At 36.0% G+C, this 21,295-nt stretch overlaps 1 protein-coding gene across 3 annotated transcripts in view; it reads left to right on the forward strand.

Moving 5' to 3' along the window:
* The window catches only part of DENND4C (DENN domain containing 4C), a 124,627-nt gene that overhangs the window by 44,478 nt on the left and 58,854 nt on the right, over positions 1-21,295 (forward strand). For all 3 annotated transcript variants that reach the window (XM_077912107.1, XM_077912108.1, XM_077912110.1), the window contains 5 exons: positions 9,824-10,062; positions 12,583-12,649; positions 13,723-13,781; positions 14,621-14,765; positions 18,628-18,803. In XM_077912107.1, the coding sequence (XP_077768233.1) occupies positions 9,824-10,062; positions 12,583-12,649; positions 13,723-13,781; positions 14,621-14,765; positions 18,628-18,803 (686 nt within the window). The remainder of the gene's footprint in view (positions 1-9,823; positions 10,063-12,582; positions 12,650-13,722; positions 13,782-14,620; positions 14,766-18,627; positions 18,804-21,295) is intronic.

The following is a 21,295-nucleotide window of genomic DNA, read 5'->3' on the forward strand; positions in this document are numbered from 1 at the left end:
TTGAACCTTCAGCAGAAAGGTTTATATTATAGTGAAACCATGGACCTCCAAAGACAAAAAGCAACCAGAAGGAAAAGACATACTTGTTTTTAAAGGGATGAGTATTAGGTTGTTGGCTAATTTTTCAGTGACAAGAGTGAGGATCAGAAGACAAATAGTATACTAAAATGGAGGGAGTAAGCAAAGATCATTTTAACAATGTATAGAAAGTACTAGCTAGACTTTGCTCGCAGAAGACAGCAGAGTAGGAGGATGCAGGACTTACCTCGTCCCATGGGTACATGTAGGTAACACTCACATCACTATAAAAAACCCAGAAAACAACCTGAAGATGGGAAGAACAAACTCCACAACTAAATGTAGAGAAGAAGCCACATGAAAGAGGATATGAAGGGCGAAGAAGTGGTTGGGAGCTAAAGGAACCTGCCTGGAATGTCTGTAGAAGGGAGGGACATCACCAAGTCAGAGAGGGGAGAGAAACAGACCCTCACACTGAAGACCCTGTATGGGTAAGGTGAATCCCCAAATATCTGGCTTTGAAAACCAGAGGGGCTGAATTTCATGAGTTCTTAGAACCAGTGGGACTTAAAGCCTGGAACTTAAAAATCTGTGGGCTAGGTTCTAGGATAGCAGAGTGAGTGATAGGAAACTGAGTCTCCACTCTTAAAGAGCTAGCACAACCATCATTCCACAGATATACAGCATAGAAGCAGCAGTTCAAAAAGTCCCTGGGGCATAGAGAAGGGAGAATTATTTACTCCGATCAGAGTGTATCTGGAGGGGTAGGGTTTTCTGAAGGACTTCTCCAGAACAAATGGCAAAGCTGCTGTTTCCCTTCCCCCACCTCCCAGCATAAACGATATGGCCACCTGTGGGAACTATTCACTATCTAAGTTGATGACACTGCATCCTGCCCCTCTGGCCAGGCCTGCCTTGGGTCCAGGTCCTGAATCCCCTATCCCAGAAGACCTGCACAAACCTTGCCAGTACCAAGTGTACTTTCTGGGGCCTTGGTCTTGGTGGCAGTGGCTAGTCATGCTACCAGGAGAATGCATACACCTTGTTAAAACTGATCACCCCCCTGGCATGCACTTTGCAGGTGAGCTCCAGCTGTCTTTGGTCTTGGCAACACCTGCACACTCCCTGTGGAAGAGGACCAGCACAAAACTAATGGGCACTGTGTATACCACCACCCCTCCCCTGCTGACATGCGCTTTGCCATCACTATGGTTGGTCTTGGCAGTGGAGGCATGTTCCCTGTGGGAGAGGACTAGAATGCACCTTGTTAAAACGTTGTGGTCCACCCACTACTTTCAAGAGAGAGATTAGGTGACTTTCCTAACTCATAGAAATAGACAAAATGAGGGAATAGGAATATGCCCACATGAAAAAATAGGACAAAACTATAGCAAGAGACCTAGGTGAAACAGATAAGTAATATGCCTGATAGAGAATTTGACATAGTGATCCTAAAGAAACTTATTGGACTTGAGAAAAGAGTGAAGGACATCAATGTGGCTATTTATAAAGAAAAAGAATCCCTCGGAGATAAAGAACACAATAATTGAAATTAAAATATACTAGGTAAAATAAATAGCAGATTAGAAGAAGGAACAGTGAAACAGTGACCCGGAGGACAGAGTAATGAAAAGTAATCAAGCTGAGCAAGTGAGAGAAAAAAATTATGCAAAATGAGAATAGACTTGGGGAATTCAGTGACTCCAAAAGCATAATAATATTCTCATTATAGGGATACCAGAAGAAGAGAGAGAAAAGAGGGCAGAAAATTTATTTGAAGAAATAATAGCTGAAAACTTCCCAAATCTGGGGGAGGAAACAGAAATCCAGATCTAGGAAGTGCAGAGAAGTCCCAACACAATCACTCCATGGAGGTCCGTACTAAGACACATAACAATTAAAAATGGCAAAAAGGGGATCCCTGGGTGGCGCAGCGGTTTGGTGCCTGCCTTTGGCCCAGGGCGCGATCCTGGAGACCCGGGATCGAATCCCACGTCAGGCTCCCGGTGCATGGAGCCTGCTTCTTCTCCCTTTGCCTATGTTTCTGCCTCTCTCTCTGTGTGTGTGACTATCATAAATAAATTAAAAAAATTTAAAAAAAGAATGGCAAAAAGTAGTGATAAAGAGAGAATTTTAAAAGCAGCAAGAGAAAAGACAGTTACATAAAAGGGAAGCCCCATGGGCTCTCAGCAGATTTTTCAGTAGAAACTTTGCAGGCCAGAAGGCTGTGGCATGATATATTCAAAGTGCTGAATGGGAAAAATCTATAACCATGAATACTCTATCTAGCTATCATTCAGGCTATCATTCAGAATAGGAGACAGAGAGTTTCCCAAACAAGTTAAAGGAGTTCGTGACCAGTGAACCAACTCTACAAGAAATGTTTTTTTTTTTTTTTAAATTTTTATTTATTTATGATAAGCACACAGTGAGAGAGAGAGAGGCAGAGACATAGGCAGAGGGAGAAGCAGGCTCCATGCACCGGGAGCCCGATGTGGGATTCGATCCCGGGTCTCCAGGATCGCGCCCTGGGCCAAAGGCAGGCGCCAAACCGCTGCGCCACCCAGGGATCGCCTACAAGAAATGTTAAATGGTACTCATTGAGTGGAAAGGAGAGGACATAAGTACAAGTAAGAAAAGTAGGAAGCATAAAAATGGTAAACGTATCTGAAAATCAATCAAGGGACTCAAAAGGATATAAGGTATGACATCACAGTCCTGAAACATGGGGAGGAGAGCAATAAAGAATGAGTTCAAAGTTAAGTGACCATCAACTTAATAGAGACTGCTATATGTACAAGATGTTGTATACAAACCTAATGGTACCTACAAATCATAATCCAGTAATAGATATGCAAACATAAAGAGAAAAGGAATCCAATTTAGCATAAAAGAAGAGAGCAAGGGAAGAAAGGAACAGAGGAACTACAAAAATAATCACAAAACAAGTAACAAGATGGCAATAAATACATACCTATTTATGTAATCCAAATAATGACTTTGAGGGCACCTGAGTGGCTCAGTTGATAAGCGGCTGCCTTAGGCTCAGGTCATGATCCCAGCGTCCTTGGATTGAGCCCCATATCAGGCTTCCTGCTTGATGGGGGAGCCTGCTTCTCCCTCTCCTCTGTTGCTTCCCCTGCTTGTGCTTGCCCTTTCTCTCTCTCTGTTGAATACATAAATAAAATCTTTAAAAAAATTTACTTTGAATGTAAATGGACTAAATGCTCCAATGAAAGGAAAAGGTGTGACAGAATGGATAAAAAAACAAGACCCATTTATATGCTGCCAATAAAAGACTCATTTCAGGCCTGAAGACACCTGCAGATTGAAAATGAAGGAGTGGAGAAGCATTTATCATGCAAATGGATGTCAAAGAAATCAGAAGTAGCAATTTTTTTTGTTGGATAAAACAGACTTTAAAGCAAAGATTGTAATGAGACAAGGGAGGACTCTCCCCCCGCCCATATGTGTGTGTGTGTGTGTGTGTGTGTATTTTTTTTTTTTTTTTAGAAGGAGAGAGAGAATCTTAATCAAGTTCCATGCCTAGGGCAGAGCCAGGTCTCACAACCTTGAGATCATGACCTGGGCCAAAATTAAGAGTAGGATGCTTAACTGAGCCACCCAGGCACTCCAGAGAAGGACACTATTAAAGGGACAATCCAAAAAGAAGATATAACAATTGTAAATATTTATGCACCCAGCCTAAGAACACCCTGAATAGATCACATATCAGGCCACAAAACAAGTCTCAACAAATTCCAAAAGATTGAGGTCACACCGTGCATCTTTTCTGATCACAATGCAGTGAAACTAGAAATCAACCACAAGAAAAAAACCTGGAAAGAGCACAAATACATGGAGGTCAAATAATATGCTACTAAACCATGAATGGGTCAAACAAGTAATCAAAGAAAAAATCAGAAAATACACGGAAACAAATAAAAATTAAAACATAATGCTCCAGAATCTTTGGGATGCCACAAAAGTGGTTCTAAGAGGGAAGTTTAAATAGCAATACAGACCTACCTCAAGAGGCAAGAAAAATCTCAAGCAACCGAACCATATGCCTAAAGGAGCTCAAAAAAGAACAAACAAAACTCAAACCAGCAGAAGGAAATAATACAGACTAGAGCAGAAATAAGTGATACAGAAATGGAAAAAAAAAAAAAAAAGCAAAAACCCCCAAACAGTAATATATATCAATGAAACCAGAAGCTGGTACTTTGTGTGTGTGTGTGTGTGTGTGTGTCTGTGTGTGTGTGTCTGTGTGTGTGTGTTTTTAGACGCTGGTACTTTGAAAAGATCACCGAAATCGATAAATCTTTAGCTAGATTCATTAAAAAAAAAAAAAAAGGACTGAAATAAAATTAGAAATGAAAGAGGAGAAATAAGACCTGACATCATAGAAATACAAAGAATTGTAAGGGAATATTATGAAAAATTATATGCCAAGGGACTTGTCAACCTAGAAAAACCTAGATAAATTCCTGGAAATATATAATCTCCCAAAACTGAATCAAGAAGAAATAGAAAATTTGAACAGACCAATTACTAGCAACGAAATTTGAATTAGTAATCAAAAAGCTACCAACAAACAAAAGTCCAGGACCAGATGGTTTCACAGGTGCATTCTACCCAACATTTAAAGAAGAGTTAATACCTATTCTTCTCAAACCTTTCCAGAAAATAGAAGAGGAAATAAAACTTCCTAATTCATTCTATGAGGCCAGTATTACTCACCAAAACCAGATAAAAACAGTACAAAACAAGAGTACTATAGGTCAGTATCTCTGATGAACATAGATGCAGAAATCCTCAACAAAATATTAGCAAACTAAATCTAATACATTAAAAACATGCATCATAATCAAGTGGGATTTATTCTGGGGATGCAAGGGTGGTACAATGTTTGCAAATCAATAAATGCAGTATATCACATCAATAAGAGGATAAAAACCAAATGATCATTTCAATAGGCACAAAGTACAACATCCATTCATGATAAAAACCCTCAACAAAGTAGATTTAGAGGGAACCTGCCTGAACACAATAAGGCCATATATGGAAAAGCCCACAGTGAACATCATCCTTAATGGGGAGAAACTGAGAGCTTTTCCCCTAAGTTAGTAACAAGGAAGGATGTCCACTCTCATCACTTATTTAACATAGTGTTGGAAGTCCTAGCTGCAGCAATCACACAACAAAAATAAAAGGCATCCACATTAGCAAGGAAGAAGTAAAACTTATAATTTGTAGATAACATGATATTATATATATAAAACTCTCAAGATTCCACCAAAAAACTACTAGAACTGATAATGGAATTCAGTAAAGTTGGAGGATACAAAATCAATGTGCAGAAATCTGTTGCATTTCAATATACAAATAATGAAGCAACAGAAAGAAAAATTAAATAATTCCATTTGTACCTGCACCAAAAATAATAGAATACCTAAGAATAAGCATGATCAAGGTGGTGAAAGACATACTCTGAGAAGTATAAACATTGATGAAGGAAGTTGACGATGACACAAAGGATTGGAAAGACTCCATGCTCATGGATTAGAAGAACAAATATTGTTAATATGTCCATACTATCCAAAGTAATCTGCAGATTTAATGCAATTCCTATCAAAATATCAATAGCGGGATGCCTGGGTTGCCCAGTGGTTGAGAGCCTGCCTTCACCCAGGGTGTGATCCTGGAGTCCCGGGATCGAGTTCCACATCGGGCTTCCTGCATGGAGCTTGCTTCTCCTTCTGCCTGTGTCTCTGCCTCTCTCTCTCTCTGTGTCTCTCATTAATAGATAAATGCAATCTTTAAAAAAAAAAAACAAAAAAAAACCTAGAGCCTTTTTCACAGAGCTAGAACAAACAATACTCAAATTTATATGGAACTACAAAAGACCCCAAATAGCCAAAGTAATCATGAAAAAGAAAAACAAAGATGCAGGTATCACAATTCCAGATTTCATGTTATATTACAAAGCTGTAGTAATCAAAACTGTATGGTACTGACACAAAAATAGATACATAGATCAATGGAACAGAATAGAAAATCCAGAAATAAACCCATGGTTATATGGTCAGTTAATTTTTTACAAAGGAGGCAAGAATATGCAATGAGAAAAAGACTATTTTCAACAAATAATATAGGGAAAATTGGACAGATTCATGCAAAAGAATGAAACTAGATCACTTTCTTAACCATACACAAAAATAAACTCAGAGTGGACAAGGACCTAAATGTGAGACCTGAAACCATAAAAATCCTAGAAGAGATCATAGGCAGTAATTTCTCTGACATTAGCCATAGCAGCATCTTTCTAGATATGTCTCTTGAGCAAGGGAAACAAAAGCAAAAATAAGCTACTGGGGTTACATCAAAGAAAAACCTTCTGCATAGGAAAGGAAACAACCAACAGAACTAAAAGACATCCTACTGAATGGGAGAAGATATTTTGCAAATGAAATATCTGATAAAGGCTTAGTATCCAAAATATATAAAGAACTTATACAACTCAGCAGCAAAAATCCCACAATAAACTAATTTAAAAATAGGCAGAAGACATGAACAGACATTTCTCCAAAGAAGACACATGGATGAGCAACAGGCACATGAAAAGATGCTCGGTATCACTCATCATCAAGGAAGTGCAAATCAAAATCACAATAGGATATCACCTCACTCCTATCAAAAGGGCTAAAATAGTGAACACAAGAAACAACAAATGTTGGCAAGGATGTGGAAAAAAAGATACCCTTTTGCACTGTTGGTGGGAATGCAAACTGGTACTGTCACTGCGGAAGACAGTATGGAGATTCCTCAGAAAATTAAAAATAGAGCTACCCTATAATCTAGTAATTGCACTACTGTGTATTTACCTAAGGAACAGGAAAACACTAATTCAAAGGAATCTGTGCACCCCTGTGTTTATTGCAGCAGTATTTAAATTTTTGAAGCAGTCCGAGTATCCATTGATAGATGAGTGGATAAAGAAGTGGTATATATGTACAATGGAATATCGTTCAGCCAGAAAAAGAATGAAATCTTGCCATTCACAACATAGATGTATCTAGAGAGTATAATGCTAAGTGAAATAAGCCAGTCAGAGAAAGACCCATAGCATATGATTTCACTCATATGTGGAACTTAAGAAACAAAACAAATGAACAAGGGGGGATAAAAGAGACAAGACAAAAAAACCAGACTTTTATTTATAGAGGGCAAGCTATGTGTCTTTACAAATATAACACTTTCTATGATCTCAAGAGATTTTTAATAAATATGACAAAAGCATCTCAATGAAACATTGAACAAACAAAACTCAAACCAGCAGAATGAAGTATTACAGACTAGAGCAGAAATAAGTGATACAGAAAAGAAAAAAAAAAAATTAAAAAAAAGGCAAAAACCCCCAAACAGTAATACATATCAATGAAACCAGAAGCTGGTACTTTGTGTGTGTGTGTGTGTGTGTGTGTGTGTTTTAGAAGCTGGTACTTTGAAAAGATCACTGAAATCGATAAATCTTTAGCTAGATTCATTTAAAAAAAAAAAAAAAGAGGACTGAAATAAAATTAGAAATGAAAGAGGAGAAATAAGACCTGACATCATAGAAATACAAAGAATTGTAAGGGAATATTATGAAAAATTATATGCCAAGGGACTTGTCAACCTAGAAAAACCTGGATAACCTTATTCACTCTATGCTAGTGTTTCTCTTGTACAAACAAACTCAAATCTTATACTGGAATTCTATCGATCAAAGTAAATTTAATAACTCTTAAGTGTTTAAAGATCTTAAAATTTTCATTTATATTTATTGCTTTCAATGAGAGAAGTATAAATAATATCTATATTATATATATATAGGTTACCAGAGGGGAGATGGGTAGAAGAATGGGTGAAATAGGTAAAGTGAATTAAGAGTATGCTTATCTTGATAAACAACTCTTGATAAGAGTAGTATATGGAATTACTGAATCACTGTATTATATACTTGAAATTAACACTGTATGTTAACTATATTGGAATTAACATTTTTTTTTTTTTAAGTACTGACCATAAAAGAAAAGATGAATAATAGGACCTCACTGAAATAAAAAAAATCTGTTTATTCAAAGATACCAGGGGTGCCTGGGTGGGTCAGTCAGAAGCATCTGATTTTGGCTCAGGTCATGATCTCAAGGTCCTCCAGTCTACTTGTCCTTCTGCCCCTACCCCCACTGCCCACCCTCTATTCGTGCACACACTCTCTCACTTTCTCTCATTCTCTCAAATAAGTTAATAAAATCCTTTAAAAAAAAAAAAAAGATACCCTTAAGGTGAAAAAAGCAGGCCACAGGATGAGAGGAAATAATGCAGTGTGTGTGTGTGTGACTTGAATCCATAGTATATAAGAATTTATACATTATTAGCAAGGGAAAGAAACAACTCTGTGGCCCAGGACTTACACTCTTATCCCAAGGGAAAAGATTGTATATATTTTCCAAAAGACATGTATATGTCTTATTTGTAATAGTCAGTAACTGAAAACATGTATAAAGCAATAGTAATGACATAAATAATAATTCAAAATAAGAAAGAGATGGTGAAACAATATTAGGAAATAAAAAGTAAATAAAACTATGAATGTAGTAGAAATTTCAAAATTAAAAGCTCTCAGGAAATTTGATAAAATAGTTTATTGGAAAGTATAACTAACCAATGCTGACTCTTATGGATCAAACAAAACACATCTGTGGCCTCATTCTATAGGGCATAGTTATAAAACCACTGTATTAATGATAATGAAGATTAAGTATCTAGCATAATGTCTGGAACATAAGCAAAGTATGCACTGAATGAAGGCCAATGCTGTATTAATTAGGTTGCTTACAACTAAGGTAAGTCTTTAGCTAATAAGTATTTATATTTCTCTCATTGAAAGCAATAAATATAAATGAAAATTTTAAGATCTTTAAACACTTAAGAGTTATTAAATTTACTTTGATCGATAGAGAATAATGTTTCATTGAGATGCTTTTGTCATATTAAAATCTCTTGAGATCATAGAAAGTGTTATATTTGTAAAGACAAAGGTTAATGTGATACACACTGTATGTGATAAGTGTATGTATATATATATAATTATGTATACATATGTATGTATATTTATATATATAGTGACCAAGTAGTTATAGTATTTTTAAAAGGTATCACTATCTGTTTCCAGAACTTTTCCATTACCTTAGACAGAAACTTCCCCCACCCCTATGCCTGGTTCCTGGTAATCTCTATTCTACTTTCTACAAATTTGCCTATTTTAGGTAGCTCATATAAGTGGAATCCTATAAATATTTGTCCTTTTGTGTCTGGCTTATTTCACTTAGTATAGTGTTTTCCAAGGTTCATTCATGTTGCAGTGTCTATCAGAATTTCACTCCTTTTTGAGGATGAATAACATTCCATGGCATTATATACCACGTTTTTTGTTTGTCCACTCATCTATTGATGGATATTGGGGTTGTTTCCACTATTTGTCTATTGTGAATAATGCTGCTTTGAACACTGGTGTACAAGTATCTGTTTGAGTCCCTAATTTCAATTCTTTGGGGTCTAATTAGTAGAATTGCTGGATTCTATAGTAATTCTTTTTAAAATTTTAAAGACGCCACCAAACTTTTCCACAGAAGCTGTACCATTTTATATTCCCACCAGCAGTGTTTGAGATTTTTCTAATCACCTTATTCACTCTATGCTAGTGTTTCTCTTGTACAAACAAACTCAAATCTTATACTGGAATTCTGTTGCTTTGTAGGTATATGGAGCTGCCATCCAGTTTTATGAACCTTACTCTCGGGAACTTCTGACAGAGAAACAGCTTATGCATCTGGGCCTGGTGACCCCTGTGGAGAGAAAAGTGGTCTCCAGATCCATCAATTCAAACAAATGCATTTGTTTACTCTCACACTGGCCTTTTTTTGAAGCTTTCAGAAAATTTCTCATGTTTATCTACAAACTTTCTGTGTCTGGACCACATCCTCTTCCCATTGAAAAGTAGGTATAATGATGAGAAAGATGTCTGGTGGGAAAACTGGTTTTGTATGTACACATTTAATTGTTTGCTTAAGTTTAAGGAAGTTCAAAAGTTCAAAGGGAAGAAGGGTCACAGTCATCTTTTTACTTGTCCCCTTTTTCACCTGAACTAGTGATTTTAAAATTGAGGAGTGGTGGTTGGGATGAATAACTTTTTTGAGAACTCAACTGAAGGGACTCTATATAGTGCACTGTATGTGTTTTTCCTATTCATTCTCTAATAACCAAGAGAAAAAAAGCTATGGACACATGTAGACCTAAATAATACACATGGCCATTCCGGGGTCTAACTATAAAGCATCTTAGCTGAGGTAGAAATTAATAAGGGTAAGTTAATTGATGCTAAAAGTGAGGTTTTGGTTTTAGCATCGAGGGATTCTAATTTTCCACTCCATTTTTAAGTCCTTTTGTTATGGAAATCTTTTGGAAGCAGGAAGAATATATGTGGAGCTGCTGTCTTTTATTTTTTTGAGGGTTTTTTTTCTTTTTCTTTTTTGTTTTCTAAGGTTTTATTTATTTATTTGAGAGAGAGAACACAGCGAGGGCAGGGTTGGGGGGAGAGGTAGAGGGAGAGGGACAAGTAGACTTTTTTCCTAAGCAGGGAGCTCAAGGCTGCCAGGACTCCAGGATCATGACCTGACCTGAAGGCAGCCGCTTAATCCACTGAGAATTCAGGCACCCCTCCCCCTTTTAAAGTTTAAATTCAATTAATTAACATTTAGTGTATTATTAGTTTGAGAAGTAGAGGTCAGTGATTCATCAGTCCTTTTTAACACCCAGTGCTCATCACATCATGTGCCCTCCTTAATGCCCATCACGCAATTACTCCATCCCCCAACCCCCTCCCCTCCAGCGACCCTCAGTTTGTTTCCTATGATTAAGAGTCTCATGGTTTGTCTGCCTGTATGATTTTGTCGTTTTATTTTTTCCTCCCTTCCCCCATGATCCTCTGTTTTAAGAAGCTGCTGTCTTTTAAAAACCACATCTTGGGGCACCTCACTGGCTCAGTTGGTGGAGCATCCAACTCTTGATCTCAGGATCATGGGTTCAAGCCCCTACGTTGGATGTTGAGATTACTTAAAAACACTCTCACACACACATCTTTTCTGACTCTGGAGGCACACTGACTTTTGTTTATTATAGTTAATGACTTATTTATCCTCTTAACAAACCAATAGGTGTCAGAGCTTTATGGAAATATAGTTTGCATGAGATAAATTTTTCATACAATTTCTGAGATTTCACATTATAACAGAAAGAATATCAGCAAAGCATAATAATTAGTGGAAAAGTAGGGGCAATTATTTAACTTTTGTGATGTACTCTTGAGATGCCAAACTAAGAGTTCATAGTCTAAATTTAACTTTGGCTTTCAGATGAACTTAAAATTGTTTGAAATAAAGCTTAATGTTAGGGACAAGTGAGTAGCCTTTTGAAAAATTAATGTTCTATGAATAGTTTGAGGTATTAAATCAGTATATGCAATTAATGTTTTTCTCAGATGAATAAAATTTGCATGTTAGTGGTTCCTAAGAGCTCAAAGCTTTGGAGAGACATAAGAAGCATTATTTATAAGTAGAGAAATAGAGAAGGTAAGTGGTTTGCCCAAAGTTATAGTGAAAGAACTATATATATATATATATATATATATATATATATATATATATATATATATATATTTTTTTTTAGTTTATTTATGATAGTCACACAGAGATAGAGAGAGAGGCAGAGACAGGCAGAGGGAGAAGCAGGCGCCATGCACCGGGAGCCCGACGTGGGATTCGATCCTGGGTCTCCAGGATCGCGCTCTGGGCCAAAGGCAGGCACTAAACTGCTGCGCCACCCAGGGATCCCTTGAAAGAACTATATTGATTAAATTAATATTGATTAATTATTAGTATTAAAATCAGTAATAGTTTTAATTTATTGTATTGCAGTTAGTTGTTCCCCATACCGGCACTGGTAACCAGACAATAAAAATTAGCTTCTTTTATTTTTATTTATTTTTATTTATTTATTTATTTTTTAATTTTTATTTATTTATGATAGTCATACAGAGAGAGAGTGAGGCAGAGACATAGGCAGAGGGAGAAGCAGGCTCCATGCACCGGGAGCCTGACGTGGGATTCGATCCCGGGTCTTCAGGATCGCGCCCTGGGCCAAAGGCAGGTGCCAAACCGCTGCGCCACCCAGGGATCCCAATTAGCTTCTTTTATGAAGATTATATATGTGTTATTCTTATTTTCCTGGCAACATTAGGGTATATTAATATGGACTTTTAATCAGGAAATAGAGTGTGCATTTCAGAAGTTTAGTGGGATGAATATATTTGTTTATACACTAAGTATATTTATTTAGCATAAGTTTTAGGTAAGTGGTTTTGTCAGACCTGGAATGATATATATAATATTTAAAACTTGTTAAAATCTATGATGCATTTTAGAAAAGTAATTATGATCTATATTTCAATTTTATTTGCAGGCATATTTCACACTTCATGCAAAACATCCCTTTTCCTTCACCACAAAGACCAAGAATCCTTGTACAGGTAATCAAAAGCAAATATATTTGAGGGAAGCTCTGCAAATGTTCATTCTAGTCATTGCAGAGTAGATTTATGGCCCTTTGAGTTTGAAGTGGAGCAGTATGTGTTCATAAAGTCCTTGAATTTTTTGTATTTTATATTTTGAGTGTGAAGAATTGGAATAATTACAACCTTTGATTCATGACATTATCATTATTGGTCTGTGTATGGCATTTATGTAGCTGGTTTTAATAATGTATAACCCAGAATTATGTTTTAAGCATATTTTTAAATCTGAGCAACTAATAAATATTAAATATTAAATGATTTGTGGTTGGAGGGAAGAGGTGAAATAGTCTCTGATAGTGGTCTTCAAACTTTCTATGTTAAAGCAACAGCTTCTTTATTTCTGATCAGTGGCAAGCCTGTACGAGTTTACAGCTTGTGAAATGTGCCTTACCATGTGATCAGTGTAGACATGAACATATCTGTACCTGTCCAAAGACACGAGCCCTCTGATCACGTACTTGGGTGTGAGAGCAGTGTCATATTGCCCTAAAGGTTTCTGAATGGCTTTCTCCATTTGTATATGATCTTTTCCTAGGCCAGTAACAGTTTGCAGACTGGTACTTTGAGTAGTGCTGATCTCTAGAGGCAAGCTATTTTAAAATTTTTTTCTAAGATGTTATCAACATTAATGTGATATGGTGGCATTAAGTCAAGTATTGTTAATCTTGAATGTACTTCTGTTCAACCAGTATGTTCTTCAGCAAGTGTTAATATATAGTAATCAGTTGCTAAATGCTTGCCAGTCTATAGAGTAAATAAACTTGAAGCTTTTAAAAAACAATTATTTCATAATTTAAAAATAACTGTATTTTAAATAATTAACTGAATTAGAATTCAGTTGAATTAACCATTTAATTTGAAAGAGCTAATACAATACCTCTGAGTAAATACAGCTATTGTTTTATACCTTAGTACATTTCTAAAACTGTGTTAGTCTTTGTATTATTTTCTGTATCATCCTTGATATAGACCTAAATATTTAGGTTTCAAGATTGGCTTGATTAATTCATCTTTCTTTTTTTTTAAAGCTTTCAGTCCATGATGCATTAATATTATCACAGCCAGTTTCTACGCCTTTACCACTAAGGTTAGTAATAGTATCTAAAATGATATATTCATTCACTTGGAGCAGAAGCTTTAAAATATTTTAAGGGTTAGGATAATAAAATTAAGTGTCATCTTTTACATAGGATAGTCTTAATGTTTCTATTTTGATAGCTGAATGGATGGTGGGCTGTCCGTTTAAAAAATGGAACATTTAAGAGTGTTGCAAGGTGGATATAGGAAATAACTCCCTCTTCCTTTTCTCTCCCCTCCTATCTGGTTTCTCAGCTAAATATTCAAGTGAACTGATTTTAACCTCCCCAGATATCTCAAACCTGTTAGCGTCTGTTCATCTACATCTCTAGTCCAGGATAGCCTGATCTTTCACCTAGACAACTTTGTTAGTAACTGTAATTCATCCCTTTTCTTCTTCCTTCATTTCTTTATCCATACTGCAAGCAGGTGTCCTTTTGAGAATGCAAATGTAATTGTATTGTTTCTGTTTTGACATAATCTGTACCCCTTCCTTATGCTTTAGTCACAATAAGTGTATTTCAATTTCGTAGAAATGATGGTAGCTTTTTCTTGCCTCATTGCCTCTGCATCTGTTGGCTTCTCCCTAACTTCCATTTGTTTTAGCTCAGCTCAAGTGGTGGTTTTTTGGGAAAATCTTCCCTGATAAACTCCCCTTTGTTACCAAAGGATGAGTTTGAATCATTGTTATACTCTCTCATTAAATTTGCTACTTCTCAGTGATAACTAAATCAGGACTTGAAATTACCACTGGATTCTCAGTCTGTTAATATTTAAGAAATAATTTAATAAGCAAATTTGTACATGTTTTAGTGAAATAGTTCATAATCTTTTTCTCTTTTCTTCTAGTGGAGCCAACTTTAGCACCTTGTTAATGAATCTGGGTCCTGAGAATTGTGCCACACTGCTGCTGTTTGTTTTACTTGAGAGTAAGATTCTGCTACATTCTCTTAGGCCAGCTGTGTTGACTGGAGTAGCTGAAGCTGTTGTAGCTGTAAGTACAGAATTTTCTTTATAGTACAGGATTACTGACAGAATTTTTACTATAAAGGGAAATTTGCTTCAGTGAAAGCAACTTTGAAATTACCAGAGGGCAGCCCCAGTGGCCCAGCGGTTTAGTGCCACCTTCAGCCCGGGGTGTGATCCTGGAGACCCAGGATCAAGTCCCACGTCAGGTTCCCTGCATGGAGCCTGCTTCTCTCTCTCTCTCTCTCTCTCTCTCTCTCTCTATCTCTGTCATGAATAAATAAATAAAATCTTGAAAAAAAAAAAAAAGAAATTACCAGGAAACGTTTAACATAAATATAATAGAGTGGCAAAGAGAAATAGTAAAGAGAAAAAGAAAAAAAGGTGATTTCTATTTGACAGAAAATTCCACTTTCTGATTTTTCATGTATTAGAGTACTTTAGAGAATCTATATGATTACACAAAACTCGTGAATGAAGTTTATTATATTAAACAAGAGGCTCTGGCCAATTTCATCTACCCTAAAATTATGCAAATGAATTACACAGTTAATTATTCCCAGTTTAACTTTTAATCATTGTAAGCCAGTAACAGGAAATCCTAAGTGATTGTGAAATAGGATAATATAAAAATGTTTAGCTATTATGTAAAACAAAATTAAATCAAATTCTCTTCTGTTTTTTTTTTTTTTTTAAAGATTTTATTTATTCATGATAGTCACACACACACACACACACAGAGAGAGAGAGAGAGAGAGAGAGAGAGAGGCAGAGACACAGGCAGAGGGAGAAGCAGGCTCCATGCAGGGAGCCCGACGTGGGATTCGATCCTGGGTCTCCAGGATCGTGCCCTGGGCCAAAGGCAGGCGCTAAACCGCTGCGCCACCCAGGGATCCCTCTCTTCTGTTTTTTGATGTCTTCCCAATTGCAGTTAGAGGTCTGATAATGTAGGGCTTTATGGATCATAGTACAGAATTTTGGTTGTTCCATTTCTCCAACTTTATTTCCCACTATATGTTTAATTTAAAACAGTTGACTCTCCTGTTTTCTCTTCCCCATTTTAAGAATGTAATTCACATGGAAATAAAGACCTAGTCTCTTGATTATTCCTGTGTCCTCAGCACTTAATTACTGCTAAATAGCATTGAGTAAGCACTCAATAAATGTCTGTTAAATCAACAACTGGGATGTTTCCAAGATCTTAATTTGTCAGAGAAATGCTACTATGACTGTAAACTGAAGTAACCAATGTGAGATAGTCTATGAGGAGCAGAAATCCTCATTGTGTATTAATTTTTGAAACCTTCACAGTTGCATATGAAAGCAAAAGCCATTATAACATGAAAATATTTGTTAATGAAATAAACAGTTTTAGAAAATTCCCAGTCCTTCCTGTAAAACATGAGTGTTTATCTATGTTCCTATGTCAGAATCTTTGTGGCCCAGTCTTCTTGATTGTTTTCAGCAGTACAGTGCAAGAATTGGTTGGAAACATTGCAATGTGTAATTGGAAATCTTATGCAAAATGCAAAATTGCATGAAATTTATGTAACTGATGTTGGAGTACTGCTTGCAATGAATGCAAAACCATTAATAAGTGAAGACTGGCAGTTTATCATTTAAAGAAGAGAAAATGGGATCCCTGGGTGGCGCAGCGGTTTAGCGCCTGCCTTTGGCCCAGGGCACGATCCTGGAGACCCAGGATCGAATCCCACGTCGGGCTCCCGGTGCATGGAGCCTGCTTCTTTCTCTGCCTGTGTCTCTGCCTCTCTCTCTCTCTCTCTGTGTGACTATCATAAATAAATAAAAATTAAAAAAATAAATAAATAAAGAAGAGAAAATGGAAAGGAATGTTGACAGGATAAATTATTCAGAAGGAGGATGATTTGAATATCAAACAATATCCAAGAGTTAATGGAGCTCCACAGCAAACATTGATGAAACCAATGAATATTTTTGTAAAAATGACCCTATTTATCGATTAAGCTGTAAAAGTCAAAGGTGAATATAAAGGTGTCACATTTTGCTCTTTTGTTTTTAAAATTTTTTGACATAGTTGCAGGTATAATGTACTTTTGTTGAATGGAAGATCATTTTCCATCTTCACTGTAGGTATCTGTGAAGTCCTTGCAAGGTCCTATGGGAGTGGCTCTTTTTGTTTGCCCTCTGATTCTGGCTACTCTGCCCCTTGCTTACCCTGCTCCAGCACACAAGCTGCTCCTGAAGCATATTAGGCAGGCCCCATACCTTACTCTAGCTGTTCCTTCCCTCAAAAGCACTCTTCCCCTTCAGGTTTAGGCTCAGTTGTCACCTTAATGAAGTCCACCCTATTTGTCCTATATAATATACAACCTGCTTTCCTCTTTCCTATTCTTTTTTTAAAATTTTTTAAAAATTTTATTTATTTATGATAGGCACACAGTGAGAGAGAGAGAGGCAGAGACCTAGGCAGAGGGAGAAGCAGGCTCCATGCACCGGGAGCCTGACGTGGGATTCGATCCCGGGTCTCCAGGATCGTGCCCTGGGCCAAAGGCAGGCGCTAAACCGCTGCGCCACCCAGGGATCCCCCTCTTTCCTATTCTTAATTAGAATCCTGTGCACTTGGGCTTTACTTTTTCTTTTTCCATAGCACTTAGCACTTCCTAATAGGGGATATATATATATATATATATATATATATATATATATATTTTTTTTTTTATTGTGTCCTCTTTTTATATTCTGCCTCTGCTAAACTAGGATGGCCCACTGGTCAAATCTTGCTTGCCATCTGTTTTTGAGAGTAAAATTTTACTGGAACATAGGTCATTTATTTACATACTTGCCTATGACTGCTTTCATGCATGGAGACAAAGTGAAATATTTGTGAGACAATACGGCTCATAAGGTCTAAAATATTTCTTATCTTTCTTGTACAGAAAGAGTTTCCTGACTCTTTTGCTAAGCTATAAACCTCAGGAGGGCAGTGATCTTTGTTTTATTCACTGTTACAGCCTCATTTAGAACAGTGGTTGACTCACACTAAGTGTTGAAATATTTGATAAGTAAATAAATGATTGAAGACAAAATCCTATTCCGAACAACCATCTGGAATAACTGGCAGGTGTAATAAATGCTATAGGGTGAGTAATGATGGATAAGGTATAGCAAGGATTTTTATAGTAAAGGAAAAATTTTTGTCATCAGTGATTAGGATTTGCATATTAACTGATAATTAAATTTTTAGTCTGTTTTTTAACTTACCAAAACTTGTCTTTTATTTTAAAAAGGACATACGATATAATTAAGGTAGAGCTTTGTAAAACACTGATAAGGATTCTTGAGGTATGTTTTATATTAACAAGTATTTTTTAAGATGCCAGGCTTCATTGAAGTTGGATCATTTTGCGTTTATTTGAGCAGTTAGGAAACTTTTAATGAAATTTTCAGTTGACTATGACCATTACTAAGAGAATGATTTGAATTTTTTTTAGTCCTTGGATTTTAGTCAAAAGGTATTTTGAGAATTAATAGGTGGATGAAATGCATAAGAATTAAATAAAGATATGAGTTTGTTTTATAATTTTGGGGGGGATTTTTCTCTCTCTGCTTTGACTTTTTAAAAAAAAATTTGGATGTGGGTTTTATGTGGCAGTAGAAGAATTAACATGCAAAGAGCTGTTAGCATTTTTATTGTGCTTGTGATAATTGTCATGCTTAAAGATTTTAATAATAACATTGGTTCATAGTACTGCTTAGTAATATTTTATAGTTATTTAGTTTTCTGAATGAAGTACAAGGTAAAAGAAACTTCACTGCTTTTTAATGGTCCCTTTCAATAATATTAGTTAATTACATATGTTTCATTGCACATTTGAAATTTGGTTAATTTTTCAAAATTTTTTTCCCAGATGATCTTTCCATTTCAGTGGCAGTGCCCATATATCCCCCTTTGTCCTCTTTCACTGGCGGCAGTCCTTAGTGCACCTTTACCATTTATAGTTGGAGTTGACTCAAGGTATTTTGATCTTCATGACCCACCACAAGATGTTGTTTGCATTGACTTGGATACAAACATGTTATATGTGTAAGTTGATTCTTTTTATCTTATCTCCCATTTATATTTTCCCCCATATGTAGGTACAGCTCGTTGAAAGCATTGAGAAATATGCTGTTTTTAACGTTGTTATTAATAAGTTTTCATCTTTAGTACAATAATTCTCAATGCGGGCAGCTATTAGAATCCTGGAAAGTTTGGAAAAGAACATGTTCAACATTAGTTTATATTTTGATAATAATGTTGGCAGTAGACAGAAAATATTTATGTTTGTCAAAAGAGAATATGGATTTGAAAAAAAAAGGTTAAATACTGCTTTCAGAGCTCAAGAGATGATATGCTTTCTAGGTTTTTTTTTTTTTTTTTAATTTTTATTTATTTATGATAGTCACAGAGAGAGAGAGAGAGAGAGAGAGAGGCAGAGACATAGGCAGAGGGAGAAGCAGGCTCCATGCACTGAGAGCCCGACATGGGATTCGATCCCGGATCTCCAAGATCGCGCCCTGGGCCAAAGGCAGGCGCCAAACCGCTGCGCCACCCAGGGATCCCGCTTTCTAGGTTTAATTCAAAATCCATACATAAGCTTTGAAAAAAATGAGTTTACCTGTTTGAGTTTAGTTAGAATATAAGTTAAATATTATGCCATTTCCTTAGTTATCAAGATTTAAATTTTTTAAGGATCTACTTTATTGTGAGAAAGTTTTTAAAAAGATTTTATTTGAGAGAGAGAATACGAGTGGGGGCAGGGTGTGAGGATGAGGGGAAGGGGCAGAGGGAGAAGGAGAAGCAGACTTCCCACTGAACAGGGAGCCTGATGTGGGGCTTGATCCCAGGACCTGGGGATCATGACCTGAGCTGAAAGCAGATGCTTAACTGATTGAGCCACCTAGGTGCCCCTTATTACAGAGAAATTTATATTAAAAACCAATCATACTTTGTGTTTACTGGAGGTGATAAAATGTACAGCAGTGGTGTAACCGAGAGTTCAAAGACTAGAGTATGACAATTAATAAAAACAGCTCTGGATCATTGCTCAAGAGCCAATCTCCTCCTCCTCCCTCTCTCCCCACAAAATCTCGGTAAGGTCAGTAACTGTTGAAAATTCTGTAGTGTTGGTACTAAACTCCAGGTCCTGAAGTACTTTATTCTTTACTGTTTTGAGATTGGCAGAAAATGAATAGAATAAGAATTGTGAGTGAGACTTCAAGGGTAACAGCAGTAGAATAAGTTGGAAAAATATCCCTAAGTGAACCAAAGGAATACCTAAGAAGAAAACATTTGCTATCACTTAAAATTTTTTTTGAAATGGATCTGCCATTTATTTCTGAGACTGTATACTCTGGTAGCTCTTTACTATGTGTACTTTAACTTACTTGTAGCCTAAAAGTAATGAACCACTAAATATTTCCCATAGCACACATTTTGTTTCCAGCTACTATCCCTGAAAAACAATTATGTCAGGGTTGTACACATTGTGGTGCTTTTGGAAATGATTACTTATGAAGTCGTAACTCAGATGTTTGCCTTTATTTACTATTCTGTATAAAATATTATGGAGAGGCTTAATTTTTTCCAGTTTTTTTTTCCAGTTTTAAGTAACTTCTGTAACATATTTATTGATCAGAAGACTTGTTCTCTCTTTTTTTTTTGAAGACTTGTTTTCTCAAATAACTTTTAACTCTTTCCTCAGTTGTACTTAAATAATTATGAAATGTTCTAGAATCCCAAGAACTATAAAGAATAATGTAAATAAATCCCATGTATCCATGACTCAAATTAAGAAATAGAATATTCCTGATGAAGTTGAAACCCCTGCAATGTATCTTGCTCCTCATTTACTGTTATCTTGAATTTGGTGTTTATCATTTCCATGTGTTTTATAAACTTTATTGTAGATGTATTAGTTTAAATATTTTGTTTTGCATGCTTTAAAAATTTTAAATCTTTGTATAGTTTCCCGTGACTTGATTTTTTACTGGTCATTCTTTATGAGGTTCATCTGTGTTGATACATGTAGCTCTAGTTCATTTTTAGGGTTTATCAGTATTGTGTATTTAGATTGTACCTAGATTTTTTTGCAATTATGAACAAGGCTCCTCTGATTACTATTGTGCATATTTCTTTGAGTATACAGGCAGGAATTCTTTTGAAGTAGGAGAGCTAATTTTGGGTTGTAGACATAGCTAATGTCATATTACTCTTCCACGTTTACCTCCTTAGCAGCAAATGAGAATTCTCTTTGTTCTATTCTTTGCCAAATACTTGTTATGGTCAGACTTTGAAATTTTTGTTAATTTGATAGTAATGGAGTCTCATTGTGCCTTTTATTCATATTTCCCTAATTAGTAGCAAATGGGGCATTTAAATTTCTTTTTGTCCTTTGGTTTTCCTCTCTGAATTGGATTTTCCTTTTTTGGGGTACATTTCCTATTAGATTGTTTTTTTTTTCTTTTGATTTGTATCAGTCCTCTTTATAATATGGTTAATTCTTGTTCTGTTACATGCTTTGCAAAAAGCTTTCC

This window comes from Canis aureus, chromosome 10 (assembly GCF_053574225.1).
Source record: "Canis aureus isolate CA01 chromosome 10, VMU_Caureus_v.1.0, whole genome shotgun sequence".
NCBI classification, from domain to species: domain Eukaryota; kingdom Metazoa; phylum Chordata; class Mammalia; order Carnivora; family Canidae; genus Canis; species Canis aureus.